Source organism: Chlamydotis macqueenii, chromosome 19 (assembly GCF_036417535.1).
Source record: "Chlamydotis macqueenii isolate bChlMac1 chromosome 19, bChlMac1.mat, whole genome shotgun sequence".
NCBI lineage: Eukaryota > Metazoa > Chordata > Aves > Otidiformes > Otididae > Chlamydotis > Chlamydotis macqueenii.
The window spans coordinates 9,589,495-9,605,091 of NC_141574.1; the positions used below are offsets into that span (position 1 = coordinate 9,589,495).

At 52.9% G+C, this 15,597-nt stretch overlaps 2 protein-coding genes across 2 annotated transcripts; one reads left to right on the plus strand and one right to left on the minus strand.

The window, feature by feature from the left end:
• The first annotated feature begins 5,025 nt into the window (after positions 1 to 5,025).
• LOC147598377 (fibrinogen-like protein 1-like protein) lies at positions 5,026 to 7,874 on the plus strand. The gene is made up of 3 exons (XM_086763064.1): positions 5,026 to 5,065; positions 5,454 to 5,585; positions 6,533 to 7,874. The coding sequence occupies exons 1-3, from the start codon at positions 5,062 to 5,064 to the stop codon at positions 7,159 to 7,161; spliced, it is 765 nt and encodes a 254-aa protein (XP_086619190.1). The 5' UTR covers positions 5,026 to 5,061; the 3' UTR covers positions 7,162 to 7,874.
• A 3,453-nt stretch (positions 7,875 to 11,327) lies between these two features.
• Positions 11,328 to 13,940, minus strand: LOC104486346 (fibrinogen-like protein 1-like protein). The gene is made up of 3 exons (XM_010129012.2): positions 13,905 to 13,940; positions 12,879 to 12,998; positions 11,328 to 12,062 (listed from the first exon to the last, which is right to left on the minus strand). The coding sequence occupies exons 1-3, from the start codon at positions 13,906 to 13,908 to the stop codon at positions 11,428 to 11,430; spliced, it is 759 nt and encodes a 252-aa protein (XP_010127314.2). The 5' UTR covers positions 13,909 to 13,940; the 3' UTR covers positions 11,328 to 11,427.
• Positions 13,941 to 15,597: the final 1,657 nt, after the last annotated feature.

Consider the following 15,597-nt stretch of genomic DNA (forward strand, 5'->3'; position numbering starts at 1 on the left):
AACCAGCCTGGCTGGAGCTCTAGCACAGAAGCCATCAGCTGCCAAGCACAAAATCCAGTTCCTGAGACTGTCCAAAGGGGAATTAGCCCTTCTGGCCCGCTGCAGGTTGGGGCTGACTGAGAATCTCAGTGATGAGATGGCTAGAGTGGACCCTCCCCAGAGACTGCGGCAGCTCTTAGGCCTGGCTGTCACTTTGGAGAGGAGGCTGGCAGTGCATCAGAGTGTGTACCAGCATCCTGAGAGGTGATGTGCCATGCTCTGCACCATCTACCTTGCCACCCCAAGCAGAGGAATCTATGGAAGTGGGGACCACCAGCACACTTCTCACCCCAAAAGCAAAAAAGTAGATGGAGATAGGGGACATGATTTTATTATGTATGTTTATATTATGCTTTTCTTATATTTTCTGCAAACAAGCAAGAAATCAAGCAAAAGTTGCAGAAAGCTTGTGTGGATGAGCAAGGAGTTCCTGAGTAAACTTACACATATAAAGGAAGCGTTCACCAGATGGAAGCAGAGTATGATGGCTGCTGGAATAAGGAGATGCTGTCCAGCAATTCAGGGATGGGGCTGGGAAAGCCAAGGCTGGCCTGGAGTGGCATCTGGCAAGAGAGGTGAGGGGCAGCAAGAAAGATTTCTACAAGTACATAAACAAAAGGAATACTATGGAAAATGGGAATTCCTGTGAATCTGCTGCTGAATCTCCATTCAGAGGCCCTGGTGACACAGGACATGGAAAAGGCTTCACTTCTGCTTTTCTGGGGAGACCAGTCTTCAGGAATCCCAAGCCCAAGAGATCAGGGGAAAGGCTGAAGCAAGTAAGACATACTCTTGCTGGAAGAGGATCAGGTTAGGGAATACTTAAGCAAACTGGACATACAGAAGTCCATGGGCAGGATATACCTGCAAATGCTGAGGGAGTTGACCAGTGTCACTGGAAGGCCACTTTCAATAATCTTTGATTGATCCTGGCCACTGGGAGAAGTGTCTGAAGACTGGAGGAAAGTAAATGTTACTCAAGAGCAAGAAGGAGGACCCAGGGAACCACAGGCTAGTCTGCCTCACCTTGATCCTCAGAAGGTGATGAAGCAGCTAGTCCTGGAAACCATTTCCAAGCACATGAAAGACAAGATGATCTGAACTAGTCAGCATAGATTTACAAAGGGAAAGTTGTATTTAAGTAACCTGCTAGCCTTCTACAATGACACTCGCATGATGGATAAGGGGACAGCAGTGGATATTGTTCACCTCGATTTTAGTAAGCTTTTGACACTGTCTCCCAAAACCTCCTAACAGACAAACTGGCAAAATATGGATTAGAGAAGTGAACAGGGAGGTGGACTGAAAAACAGCTGAATGGACAGGCCCAGAGAGTGCTGATCAGTGGCATAAAGTCCAGCTGGACACCAGTCACCAGTGGTATACTCCTGGAGTCAACCCTGGGGCCATCCAGCTGCAAAGCAGGTCTGTGAAGAAGGACATGGAGATCCTGGTGGACAAGAAACTGACCATCAGCCAGCAATGTATGGTCATGCTAAAGAATGCCAGCAGCACCCTGGACTGCACTAGGAGTAGTGTTGCTAGCAGGTTGAAGGAGGCCTTCCCCTCTGCTCAGCACTGGTGAGACCTTACCTGGAGTCCAGTTCTGGGTTCACCAGTGTAAGAGAGACATGGATATGCTAGACAGAGTCCATCAAAGGGCCACAAAGATGATGAAGGGACTGGAGCAGTTCTCCTTTGTGGAAAGGCTGAGAGAGCTGGAACTGTGCAGCTTAGAGAAAAGAAGGCTCAGAGAGGGATCTTATCAGTGTGTATAAATACCTGAAGGGACAGAACAAAGAAGTGCGAGCTGGGCTCTTTCCAGTTGGTGCCCAGTGCCAGAACAAGATGCAATGACCACAAACTGATGTATAGGCAGTTCCATCTGAACACAAGAAAATACTTTTTCACTGTGAGGTTGACCAAACACTGGCATAGGTTGCCCAGGGCTAGAGTCTCCATCCTTGGGGATATTCAAAACCCAAGCAGACACTTTCCTGGGTGGCCTGCTGTCACTGATATTTCTTGAGGGGGGTGTTGGACCAGGAGATCTCCAGAGGTCCTTTCACATCTTGCCATCACATCCCAATGAGATGGCAAGAGAGGCCATCACATTGCCACCTGCCTCAGCAAACCACTTGTTTCCCCAGTGCCGGAAAACATCTTACCTCAATGGCAGCAAAGAGGGCCTGGTCAGACCACATTTATTAAGGTCAGTACACCCTACCCTCATCCTCCTGGATCGGCACACCCTCCAAAACAATCCTATAGTTGAATCAAGGGCCTCCTGTAGGTTTGTGGCCTCTGCATTTGCCCAGAGCACCCAGGCCCTTACCCAACCCACCCCAGACACTGTCACTGTTACAGATGGGAGAAGAATGCATGGTGGGGCCATAGCCCAAGAGACCTTAGAGTAACCACGATACCTGGGCATCCAGAGACTGTCCTTTGTCCCTAGTTATGGAAGTAAAACCTGTCTTTACCTGGCACTGGGGATCCTTGTGCTTCCCTATTGGAAGGGAAGACCTAGATCCTGAGGCAGGAGCTGGCCCTAGGAACCATCAGGCATTGCTTCCCGTACCACAGGACTTTGCCTGGGTTGTTGCAGAGATTCCCCTGTTACTGCTTGTGAGAGTGGGCCAATGCCAGCGCCCTTGAGTCGTTTCCACCTTCTCAGAGCATAGTTTGCTGAGTTAAGGAGTTTAGCCGGCCATGTCCAAAGTTAGCTCCTTCACTGAAAAGGACTGTTGTGAAAAAAGCTAGAAGAGACGGCCCACTCCTCCTGGAGAGTTGCTTTTAAGCTGCATCTTTACTCTTGGCTACATGGCAGCTGTGCAGCAGCTATGTCTGTGCCAAGCCTCATTCCTCCAGTTCTGCCCCTGATGGGACAGAACTGGGCTTGACCTCAGACCTTCCCTATCTCTGCAGGCAGGCTTGGTCTGTGGCCCCAGCAAGGAATGGACTGTCACTATCTCCAGACTGGAGTCTTATCCTGACTTTCTACTCAGCATCACCCAGGGCCTCTGGGGTGACAAGGATTTGCAAAGGGAAACAGAGTGCAGGTGAGGGCTTGGGGAGCACCTGTGGGCATACAGAGGGCTCTGGCATGAAAAGGAAAGCAAATGTAGAACACTGGGATGCACTGCAAAGAAAATGGGGGGCTCTAGGCAGCACCAGAATGCAAACAGAGGAGTCTGAGGTGTACAGGAGGGAAATCAGAGCCCTCCGAACATGCACCTTCTTTTGGGTGCACCAAAAGGTAAATGGAATGATTCTTAGGGGACAAGAGACCAAATGGAAGCCTCTGCATTGCACCAGAGGGCAAATAAAAGACCCTGGGGAGCATCAGAGGGTACACCAAAACCATTCATTCAATTCTACATGCATCCAGATCCCCTCCATGCAACTCTGTTCTCCCACATGGTACTGTGGTCCCCTCCATTCTTCTCTATGCTCATGCTTCCTCTGTTCCCCTCTGTGGACCCTCGATTACCTTCCATTCCCTTTTGAGTGCTTGTAGATCCTTTCTGCTTCCCTACCTGTGCCTTGGAACCCCACAGTTCCCACCCATGCATGCTCTGGTCTCCTCCACTCCCCTCTGTGCACCCCCCAGTCCCTGCTATCCTTTCTGAGTGCCTTACATCCAAACCATGCTTTCAGATTCCCTCTGTTCCCTTCTGGGTGCTTCTAGATCCCTTCAGATTCATTCTGTCCACTTCCAGGCATTCTCAGATGCTCTCCATTCCTATCCAGCTGTTTCATAGCTTCTCCATTCCCCTCCTTGTACACTCAAGTGTCCTCCATTTCCCTCTGTGTGCACCCAGATGTCCTCTGTTCCCCTTCTTGAATACTCAGATCTCCTCTGTTCCTTTCAGTGCCTGCTTAGTGCTGAATTCTCCCCTCTCTGCACACTCACATCTCTCTTTTCCACAAGTGCCCTCAGATTCCCAGTGTTGCCCTCCATCAACACTCAGGTCCCACTTGTCCCTTCTGTGGGTACTCCATTCCTACAAGTCCCAACATCAGATCCCTTCCAGTCCCTCTGGGCACCCTCAGTTCCCCTCCACTTTCCCGCCGTGCACATTCATATCTCCCCCATTCCTTCCCTATGAACACAGGGTCAAGCTTTCTGTTTTCGCCTGTGTGCATGCTCAGACCTCTCCACTCCCCTCTCTACATGCTCAGATCCCCGTTGCTGCCTACCATCCACCCAGTTTAGTTCCGTTCCTGGGCAGACACTTGCTCTACTCTGTAGCCATCCATCCTGCATGGCCAGTCTCCCAAACCCAGTGTCCCAGAGACCACAGCTATCTCAACTGGCCTACAGAAACCTTTTAGCCACTGTCAGCAGACCCATTCAGCTGCATCCTTGCAGATCGGGAATGTGGAACAGAGACCTCTCCTGCTTCCCCCAGATGGGGACCATCTGCCTGCTGTCATGCGGTCTAGAAAAAACTAGCCACTCCAAATATTGTCCCACAACAGTCAGTCTCTCTGGGAGTCTCAAGACTGCTCTAACTTCCCCACCAAGAGCTAGGCTGGGCTTCTCACAAGCACATTAGACAAGAAGCAGTTGACCTGGCAGCACCCTGCTGTAATGGTGTGAGGCGGGGACATCCCCAGTGTTTGCTTTCCACACTGGCTGGTGACTGGCATTCAAGTGTTTATTTACTGAGCTGCACTCTTCAAAGGTCCCAAATATGCTGTTCCCAGGGGAAATTCAGTCCAAGCAGCTAAGCACTCACAGAAGAGACCATTCAAAGAAATTTTGCTGGCACAGGAGTTATTTTCTTTGCAGCTCAGAAAACTATGCATCTAGAGCCACAGGCACCTTCATCTCAGCTGGTGTTTTCTAAGGGCACAGAGGAAAGCCAGCCCAGTTTCCTCCTCCAGAAGGAAGAAAGCCGGGAGGGGGGGTTAGGATCCACTCACCCCGCCCACAGCAGGGGGCACTACAAATGCCTCGGTGAGACCTGCCACTCCACAGCTCTGTGCTCCTGAGGGCATCCCTCTCTGAACACCATGGGTGAGTACGGGGCTGGGAAGCGGGCGCTCCTTGCTAGCAACGGGAGGAGCACAGGTGGGGAAGCCCAGCCGTAGGGAGAGGCTCTGTGCACTGGTCTTTGCGCACTGTGGAGGGTAGTGGCACTCCACCCAAAATTATCTCATGCGTGACTTTTCAGGAGCTAATCAAGGGGAAAAGGCAAGGTTCTCTATCCCTAGGGCAAAAGAGTTGAAGCCTTTTGGCAAGCTTTCCAGCTTCCATGGACCAGTCTGATGCTGCTCAGCATGCTTGGTGCACTCCTGCATCTCACATGGTCGTGTTACACTGTGCAATGCTGGAGCCATGGGATTTCCCGTCTCTCGGGAGGGAGGGTCACATTTCATCTTTTCTCCATCTTTTCCCTTTCTAGCAGCCCAGTGCCTCCTACTCCTTGCTTGCATGCTGGTCTTGGCTGCCCCAGGCCACTCCATGCGTGTACAAACCCTAAACATCTTCAAGAAATCTCCCTCCAACACTTCGGCAAGTGCTCTGAAGAAAACCAGTATGTAGCATCCCATGGGCATCGCAGTACTCTCTCCAACCCCCTTCAGTTCCTCGGTCTGGGTCAGCCCTGGCTGGTGAGCAGCCCCAGCCCATGCTCTGGGCCAGTGGAGGCTTGGTAAAGCGACACTTGGGAGAGGGTGTGTCATCATGCCTCAGATCCAAAAACCACCTCCATAGTGTATACAGGCAGGCACGCTGGGGAGAGGCAACATCAACCCCAGTCTTTGCTCAGCTGGGGAGAGGAGCTCTGCCCAGCTGTCAGGATGACCTTACCACAGTGGGAGGTCCTGCAGCAAGCAAGCTGAAGGCATGGGGAGACCACACCTGCCAGCACAGGGGGGACCCAGTGCTGCGCACTCATGTGCAGCCAACTCCGGGTGGGGAAGGGCCCTAGGCTGTCCCTAGCCCTGGCCCCGCTCCAGGACTGAGGATGGTGGATGTGAGGAGGTGTACCTCATGCAGATTGCAGTGCTGCACTTGTGCATGCATGTGCATGTGTGTGTGTGCGCACTGTGCAGACTGGTAAGGGTATCTGTGTGCTTGAAGGGGTCATTTTTCACCCATTCCCTCAGTCACAGGCAGAGGCAAGGTCCTCTTCACCTTCCTCCTCAGCGTGACCCGGTTTTAGCAACACAATCCCTTTTCAGGAGACCCAGAACAGCCCACTAGTGTCCTTAGTCTCCTGGTCTGATACCAGCAGAGCCCAGTGGGTCTGGTGCCTTTCACTGAGGCTGCCTCCTGTTAGGTGTCCCATATGGAAATGGAACAGAGGGCTGAGGCCAACCTACTCTCACCTCCAGCCAAGCACACTCACCTCTCTGGGCTGGGACAGCTGATTATCCCCCAGGTACTCTGGCCAGATGTCCCTCTTCCCTGCCACAGGGTGAAACATGGTCTTGTCCTGTTGCACAGACTTTTGTTATATCACCTTCTCTCCCACTGCAGGTTTGCCCAAGGACTGCAGTGAGGTCCTTGCTGCCAGCCCCAGTGGCATCTACGTCATCCAGCCGAAAGGGCTCCACCACCTCGTGGTGTACTGCGAGATGAACACAACAGACGGGGGCTGGACGGTCATCCAGAGGAACCGGCAGAGCACGGAGATCACCTGGGCCGAGTCCTGGAGCACCTACAAGTATGGCTTTGGGAACGTGCACACTGATTTCTGGCTGGGCACCGAGTACATCCATCAGATCTCCAGGCAGAAGGCCTACCAGGTCAGGTTTGTCATCTGGGATGCCGCAAACAATACAAAGTTTGCAGACTACAACCTCTTCAGTGTGGAAGATGAGTCCCACGGGTACCGGCTGAGGCTGGGAACGTACTCGGGGACAGCGGAGGATGCCATGGACTCAGACAATCCCAGGAACATTCACAACAACATGAAGTTCTCCACAAAAGATTGGGATCAGGACACTTATAGAGGGAACTGCGCTTCCCGCTCTGGGGGCGGGTGGTGGTACTCAGCATGTTATTCTGTACAGCTGAACGTCAAGGGGGCCATAACGTGGGGCAGCCTGTGCAATGGGAACTGCAAAGCTTCTGCCATCCTCATCAAACCAGCTCCGTACCATTAGTACTCTTTCCTCTCCTGTCTGCACCAGGCACACGGCCAGACCAGTGTCCTGCTGGGGCCCATTTTGCTGGCTGGGGGACTGGGGGTGAATCGAGTTGTTCCTGTATATGAAGACCTGTTTTCTTTTCCTCTTATCCTGAAAAGTAGCAAAGCTCCCTGCTTTGTCTCTAGCCTTTCACCTGTGGTGGGTTTTTAGGGATCATTAATAGAACAAGTCTTTATACAAACACAGCAGTTTCCAAACATTTTCCATCTGGAGAGAAAACTGCACAGAAACCTAAAACCCTCCTGATCCAGCAAGGTCTTATTCTCTTCTTGCTTTGCTTTTAGCCTGCAGAATAAAATTGTTTTCAGAATCTGCACAGACATGCACAAATTCACAGAGGTGAGGGGTGGAATGTCCTCGTTTTATTCAGTGAGGGGAGCTACGGTGGCAGCTTCTGTAAGAAGCTTCTAGAAGTTGTTTCCCCTTTATCCAGTGGACTCAGCGGGGCCCAGGGCAGACCCGCTGCTGGCCAAGGCCGAGCCGACTGGTAGCAGAATGTTCCCTGATAACGCCTCTGCGATAACGTATTTAAGAAGGGGAAAACAGAAAAAAAAGACTAGAGAAGATGGGATGTGAATGAGATTCTAAGAGGCATCTGCCAGCCTGTTCTGAAGAATTTCTTGTGAGAGGAATGGCTGCAGACGCCAAGGGCAGTGCAGAAGGAGGGGGAGCAGTAATGCAGCTCCTGGCCAGAATTCCCCTGCAGCCTGTGGTGATGAACATGGTGGAGCCGGCTGTGCCCCTGCAGCCCGGGGAGGCCCATGGAGGAGCAGAGGTCCCCCTGCAGCCCGGGGAGGACCCCATGCCAGAGCAGGCAGGTGCCTGAAGGAGGCTGTGGCCCATGGAGGCCCCACTGGGGCAGCCGTTCTGGAGGGGCTGCACCCCGTGGAAGAGATGACCCACGCCGGAGCAGTTTCACGAAGGACTGTGGCCCGTGGGAGGGACCCCACGAAGGAGCAGGGGAGGAATGTGAGGAGTTCTTCCCCCGACCAAGAAGCAGCGGCGTGAAACAACGTGTGATGGACTGACCGCAACCCCCATTCCCTCTTCCCCACTGTGCCATTCGGGGGGGGAAGGTGGCAGAGATAATGTTAAGCCCAGGGAGGGGGGTTGGGGGGAGGTTATCTTCTTCTCTGTCTCATTCTCCTGCTTTGGTTTGAGAAATAAATGAATAGTTTTCCCCAAGTCGAGTCTGTTTTGCCCATAACGGTAACTTTAAGGATCTCTCCCTGACCTTATCTCAAACCTCAAGCCTTTTTTCTTATATCATCTCCCCCTGGTCTCTCGGAGGGTGGGGGGAGTGAGAGAGAGGCTGCGTAGTCTGGTCCAGAGCAGGGCTAACCTACAACAATCCTGCAGAATAAAATTGTTTTCAGAATCTTCACAGACATGCCTAAATATCCTTCATTTGCTTGGGAACTTCTTGTAACTGCTGCCAGTTTCTTGCCAGGAGCAGACCTGAGGCTCCTGTGCAGTAAGAAAAGACTTTCAAAGGGAAAATTTTTCATTAGGCTTAAATGAGGAATTAAAGACAAAACTTTCACTTAAAGAAGATAGTTGTGTTTCAAGGTGAGCATCTTTCAAAAAGGCAATGCAGTACCACATGGCCAAGAGCAAGCACTGAGGGTAGGAGGCAGGCATCAGCCCAGTTCAGCCCTATCAGCCATGACCTGGAGCCAACCACCCTGCCGTGTTAACCTTGTGAATGCTGGCCCAGGCCGTGGAAGGTAACTGGTAGAGTGGACAGGGAAGAAAGGGACAACAGCACTGCAAAGCCACACAGCACTGCATGACTGGGACATCTGGGGCAGGTTTAAAAGCTGAGGCAGCCTGACATGGCCGGGATCCCAGAATTTTAAGAGGCCTGGATTAGCTTGGGTCTGTAGAGGCTTGCTCCAGTGTGGTGATATCTGTATGTGCTGCATAGCTCAAACTGGGAAGCCTTTCTTAACAAGCAGCACCCTCATACATTCATCTCCCCATGCATCAGGGCTGCAGGCCCACAGAGGCCTCCAGGGCAGTTAGGGCTGCCTGCGCAACCCTGCTATAGCTCTGCAGGGTGCCCTGGGACCTCAGCCCTAGATCTTGGCCTGAGAGTCCCAAGTTGTTCAGGATTCACAGCCACAAGCCTTCCTCAAGCTCATGTTTTCTTACAAAAAAAAAAAGAGGAGAGGAACCGTGGCTTCTTTTGAATCCTAAGTTGAAACTTGCCTCCATTGCAAAGGAGATCCATAGCCACATTCCCCCTCTGCAGCAGAGTACTATGGGACTGACTGACCCACATCTCTCACACCCTCATGGAGCCCACCACCCTCTCCACACCTCAATCCGTGGTTTCTTCCCTTTCCCCAACCACCCAGTAATGGACAGGGGCAAACTATGGGCAAGGATTTTGCAAAACGCTGGGCTTTGCTGGCCCTGTTGGCTAATCGTAATCTTCCAGCCGCAGTTCAGTGCCCAGTGGCTGAAACAAGCCATTGGAAGCAATATTGCATCCAGAGACCTAAGAATTAAACCACAGACAGAATTAAGTACAACAGCTGTGCTCAGCTGTAACAAACAACTGTACTGAAGGGAGAAAAGCTCACGGTACAGGCTAGTGCTGTGGAAAATTGAAATATTTCAGGAAAAAAAAAAAAGTAAAAGCAGCACAGAACCGCTGCATGCTATGCTTCCACGCTGGAAGGGAGGGATGCCATCCAGAGGGACCTTGACAGGCTGCAGAGGTGGGCCAGTGCCAACCTCATGAAGTTCAACCAGGCCAAGTGCAAGGTCCTGCACCTGGGTCATGGCAATCCCAGGCACAAATACAGGCTGGGCAGAGAATGGATTGAGAGCAGCCCTGAGGAGAAGGACTTGGGAGTGCTGGTGGATGAGAAGCTCAACATGAGCAGTCAATGTGCTCTTGTGGCCCAGAAGGCCAACCGCATCATGGGCTGCATCAAGAGAAGCATGGCCAGCAGGTCGAGGGAGGTGATTCTCCCCCTCTACTCTGCCCTGGTGAGACCCCACCTGGAGTACTGTGTCCAGTTCTGGAGCCCCCAACACAAGAAGGACATGGACCAGTTGGAGAAGGTCCAGAGGAGGGCCACAAAGATGATAAAAGGGCTGGAGCACCTCTCTTATGAGGACAGGCTGAGAGAGTTGGGGCTGTTCAGCCTGGAGAAGAGGAGGCTCTGGGGAGACCTGATAGCGGTCTTCCAGTACCTCAAGGGGGCCTACAAGAAAGATGGGGAGAGGCTGTTTAGTAGGGCCTGTTGCGATAGGACAAGGAGAAATGGTTTTAAAACAGAGGGGGGTAGATTTAGATTAGATATTAGGAAAAAAATTTTTACAATGAGGGTTATAGAACACTGGAACAGGTTTCCCAGAGAGGTGGTGGAAGCTCCATCCCTGGAAAAGTTCAAGGCCAGGTTGGAGCAACCTGATCTAGTTGGGGATGTCCCTGCTCCTTGCAGGGGGGTTGGACTAGATGACCTTTGAAGGTCCCTTCCAACCCTAACCATTCTATGATTCTATGATTCTATGCCAGCTCTGCACCAGCTCAGCCAGGGAGCAGAATTAGCTGGCTGAGCAAACCATCTTGAAACCAGAAGCCACCATGTCAGCCCTGCGAGAGGTGAGCTCTGCACATGCCAGGGAGATGGGGCATCCTTTAAGCAGGCGTGTCTCCTTGCCTAGGAGAGGATCTGCATCATACACCTACTTTCCCCAAGATCCACCACCTCAACCTCAACTGCTCCCGCGCGTGTGTGCAGTGTCACGGCGGCTGGTAGACATGAGGCAGCAAAGTTTGGCTCCAGGGTTTATTGCAGATGATTTCTCCCACCATGGGTAGCAGAGCTGTGGGGCATATGGGGCCTGGGGAGGCAGCAGGGCCTGAGCAAAGCAGGGACACACCAATCGCACAGGGAAGGAACTTGCACTGTCTCCCCTCCCCAGGACAGGAGCGGGAGCGCCCAACCCAAACCAGTGCCTGTGTCCCAGTGCCAGCCACCACCGCAGCACTGAGTGAAGTCACCCGGGTTCTGGGGGCTCTGGGCGATCGCTCCTGAGCCCCAGAGCTGCTGTTGTTCAGCTGGTGACGGTGCGGGAGCCGCAGGCAGTGCAGGACATGCAGCAGAGCTGGCGCAGGGCTGTTGGCAGGCACGGGAACAGGGCACTGAGCTGGGGACGGCAGCACTCCCACAAACTGCCAGGAGGCTGGGCACTGTGGCACGGTCAGCACACATCTGTGGGTTTGACCAGGATGAGGGAGGACGTGCAGTCGCCATTATCACAGAATCCTGGCCAAACGATGTGTTTTTTGGCATTGAGCAGGACATTCTGGCACCGGTCATACCACCAGCCCCCGTAGCTGTTGGCGCAGTTCCCGCTGTACTGGTCCTGGTCCCTGTCGCTCGTGCTGAACTTCATGTTGTCATGTATGCCCCCCTTCTTGGGGTGATAGCTGGTCAGATAGTCATCCCCATCACCAGAAAACCTGCCCAGCCTCAGCGGGTACCCGCTATCCTCAGTCTCCACCCTGAAGATGTCGTACTCGGCGTAATGGGTGACGTTGGCCTTGTTCCGCACGATGAAGCGGATTTTGTAGGTGCCCTGCTGCGTCAGCAGGTGCAGATACTCGGTGCCCAGCCAGTGATCGCCCTGCACATTCCCGAAGCCATACTTGTAGGTAGTCCAGGATTGCTTCCACGTGATCTCAGTGTCATGAGAGTTCCTCTGGACAACAGTCCAGCCCTTGCCTTCGGTGTCCATGTCGCACCACACCACGCGGGGGGGTGACCTTGCTGGCTGGATGACATACACCCCACTGGGGCTGGTCTTGCGGAGATGGCTGCAGTCCGCAGGGAACCCTGCAACAGCAGCAGTGGCAAACAGGGTGGGGTGGGAGAGAGAAGGGTCGTATGAGTCTGTCAGGGCAACAAAGAGCTCTGTAGGAGACTAAGGACTCTGGACAAAAAGGGCTGGTTTTATCTGTGGTCTGCTCCATAGTTTAGAGTGGCTTTTCCACTGGCTCATCTGCAGGGCAACCGAAGGTCTCTAAGACAGCAACCCTTATAAGAGCCCTAGAATCTATTTCTCATGATTTGCTATTTCGTTTGGAGCCTTCTAATGCATCTGGCCAAAAAAAGAGGGGGAAAAAATCTTCCAAATGCCCGTGATGTCCTCCAAGTACATCTGGCCCGCACACAAGGCCCTTGATATATTGAGCTGCAGCTCTTGCAAGGATCAGAAGTGTCCAAAATGCTCCACTGGATATGTACTGAATATTTATGTTTTCCCTGGGGGTCATGGCATTGCAAAAGAAGGCTAAGTTCTACCTTGATCATAGGAATCTCTTCCCCCAGCTTGTGGCAGTTTATCTGTTATCAGGACTGTTCTGTCATGACTTAACTTGCCAAACTCATTTGCTGTCTAATTTGTTTTTCTTGTTTCGTGTCTCACGGACAATTTGCTGTGGGCAATTCTGACTCAGCCCATGAAATTCTGCTTTTCTCAGGCACACAGGGGGGTGTGTGTGTGCTGAGTTCTTGCATTGTGCCTCAGCCTGGGTGCACACTGGCCTTCCTAGCACTGAGGAGAGCTGAGAGTCGGCACTGAGCTAGAGAGACGCTTTCCTGCTCTGTGCCATGGTGCCCAGCCAAGGCCCCCACCCGCTCCATACTCACCGCTCCGGGAGCTGGCAGTGGGTACTGCTGGGCCAGCGCTCACACAGAGGAGAAGCATTGCCAGCACAGCAGGCAGGAGGATGAGGTCCCCATGGAGCCGGTGTGTCCCAACCTGGAGCCCTGGGGAGGAAAGTGCCCGTCGCCTTCAGGACCCCTGGGCAGCCCCCCAGCCCCTGGGGGAGCTTGGACCGGGGGAGGCGGAGCCACGGGGCGCAGGCAGAAGCAGGGGACTCCTGGAGCAGTGGGAGCTGCAGCTTCAGTGCAGGCTCTGCCCCTCCAGCGCTGAAGTAAGGTGAGAAATGGCTTCGTCACCCTCCCGATCAGCCCCTTCCCCGCACTGGGCAGCAGCCTGCAGAACTGTTCTCGGAACCAAATCCCAGGAGTAGCCAAGAGAGGACAAAGACACAGCTAGAGCTGGGGAGAGCAGTTTGCCACAGGGAAGGATCACAAGAAAGTTCTTTCTGGAGTAACCATGCTTACACCTTTTATATAAGCCACTCCAGCCAATGACAGCTGGTGTGAACCAGATCCAAAGGGTGGGTCCTACAGCACAGATACGAGCTCCCAAGCAGACAGAAGGAAGTGGCACAAGCCCTAATGCTCTGTGTTGGCCATCAGCACGCCCTACACCCTGCACTAGCTCAGTTACTGGCGGAGATGCTGTCATGCCTGGGGAGGGACTCCTGTGCAACCACACCTGCCACATGCGTTGGTCAGGAAGGCAAAGGACCGAGTTGAAATCTAGGTCTCCATGTTGGAGATCTTCCTGATCTCCTTGACAGGACACAGGAATACACGGCGTAGGTAGCCTGGGGAAAGCACAGGCTGGTACCAAGCATGTGTGTCTGGCGCTTTGTTTTTGCGTCCCTTCTGCTACCAGGGTGCCTGGCAGCAGGCATCAGCCAGGCAAGATCACGGCTGCTGTCCTGCTAATCGTCTTGTGTCTTTGTATACTCACCACGGTAAGGTCTTGTTTGAGCCCAGCACCACACAGGAATGCAGTGTGCCGCTGGGAAGAAAACTCACCCATCACAACAGCAAGGTTGAGCAGAGAGCAGGAACCCAGGGGTGCACCCTCCCATGCTGAGCTTTCCACAGTGACTTTATAGGCCCTGTACACACCCACTTGTGTTCACACTTGTTATTTGCAGAGGCACAAGGAGGCACTTGCAGATTGTGACTCGAGCAGCTTTCAAATCCCATGACAGCACAATTAAAGCCCCTGAGGGGAGGGAGGCAGGCCCTTTCAGCCAGAGAAGTACAAAATAATCCCCCCCATGATGAGTGATTTCAATTATTGATTTCCCCAGCTACACAAACACTATGTGTGAATTGCTCACTTGGAGCAAACTCTGGAGAGCCATGACCAAACTGAAGTGGAGACACTCAGCTTTCTAAGGGCATATACACAGAAACTAGCAAAGGAGGAGAGATTAGAGTTCCTATTTGCCCAGTCCCAAAGGTGATCTTGGAAAGATGAGGACAGGTCCTCCAGAGGCATGCCTGCTTGCTAACTCTCTGCTGCCAGGTTTCAGGATCAATGAGTTAGGTCGTTGGGCTGGAACCAGGGTCCAGCAGCCAGAAGTCACTGCATACACAGCGTCTCCTGGCACTCCAATCTGCATGCAAGGGCTCCAGGTAACAAACAGGTGCCTGCAGGTCTCTTTCTTTGCCATTTGACTTCCCAATCCCTGTCTTTGGCCTAGTGAGACCCTGCAGATCCACCCCCCACCAGTGTCAACCCGGGCTGCTCTCCCTCTTATCTACAGTCCAGCAGAGACCCTGGTTTTGACTTTAATTCAAATGCCAACCACATCTTGGGCTGCATTCAGAGCAGCGTGGCCAGCAGGTCAAGGGAGGGGATTCTGCCCCTCTACTCTGCTCTGGTGAGACCCCACCTGCAGCACTGCGTCCAGCTCTGGAGCCCCCAGCATCAGGAGGACGTGGAGCTGTTGGAGAGGGTCCAGAGGAGGCCACGAAGATGATCAGAGGGCTGGAGCAGCTCTGCTGTGAGGCCAGGCTGAGAGAGTTGGGGCTCTTCAGCCTGGAGAAGAGAAGGCTCAGCGGAGACCTTCTGGTGGCCTTTCAGTGCCTAATGGGGGCCTTCAGGAAAGATGAGGAGAAACTCTTAAAAGCAAGGTCTGTTTTGATAGGACAAGGAATAATGGTTTTAAACTGAAAGAGATTATGTTTAGCTTAGACATGAGAAAGAAATTCTTTACTATGAGAGCGGTGAGGCACTGGCCCAGGTTGCCCAGAGAGGTGGTGGATGCCCCATCCCTGGAAACATTCCAGGCCAGGTTGGACAGGGCTCTGAGTGACCTGGTCTGGTGGGAGATGTCCCTGCTCCTTGCAGGGGGGTTGGACTGGATGGGCTTTGAAGGTCCCTTCCAACCCAAACCACTCTGTGATTCTGTGATTCCAGTGTACGGTGCCTTCAAAGCTATCAAACAAAGGTTTTCTAAATTGCACTGACGTGGGACTTCCTTCTAAGGCAGTTGCAAGAGGACCTCTGAGCAGATACAAGCTGGAAGCAGAGCTGAGGACAACAACCAGTGGTTGCACTCCAGAGAGGCAGAGCAGGGGGCACCGTGCAAGGCTCCAGGGAGGAGAATGAAGGTAGGAGCCAGGTCTCTGGGAGCAGCAAAGGCTGGCTGCTGCCTACACACAGGGAAGTTAGAAGCCAAGGGTGAATCTCAAGGAGGCAATGCCCTTGCTG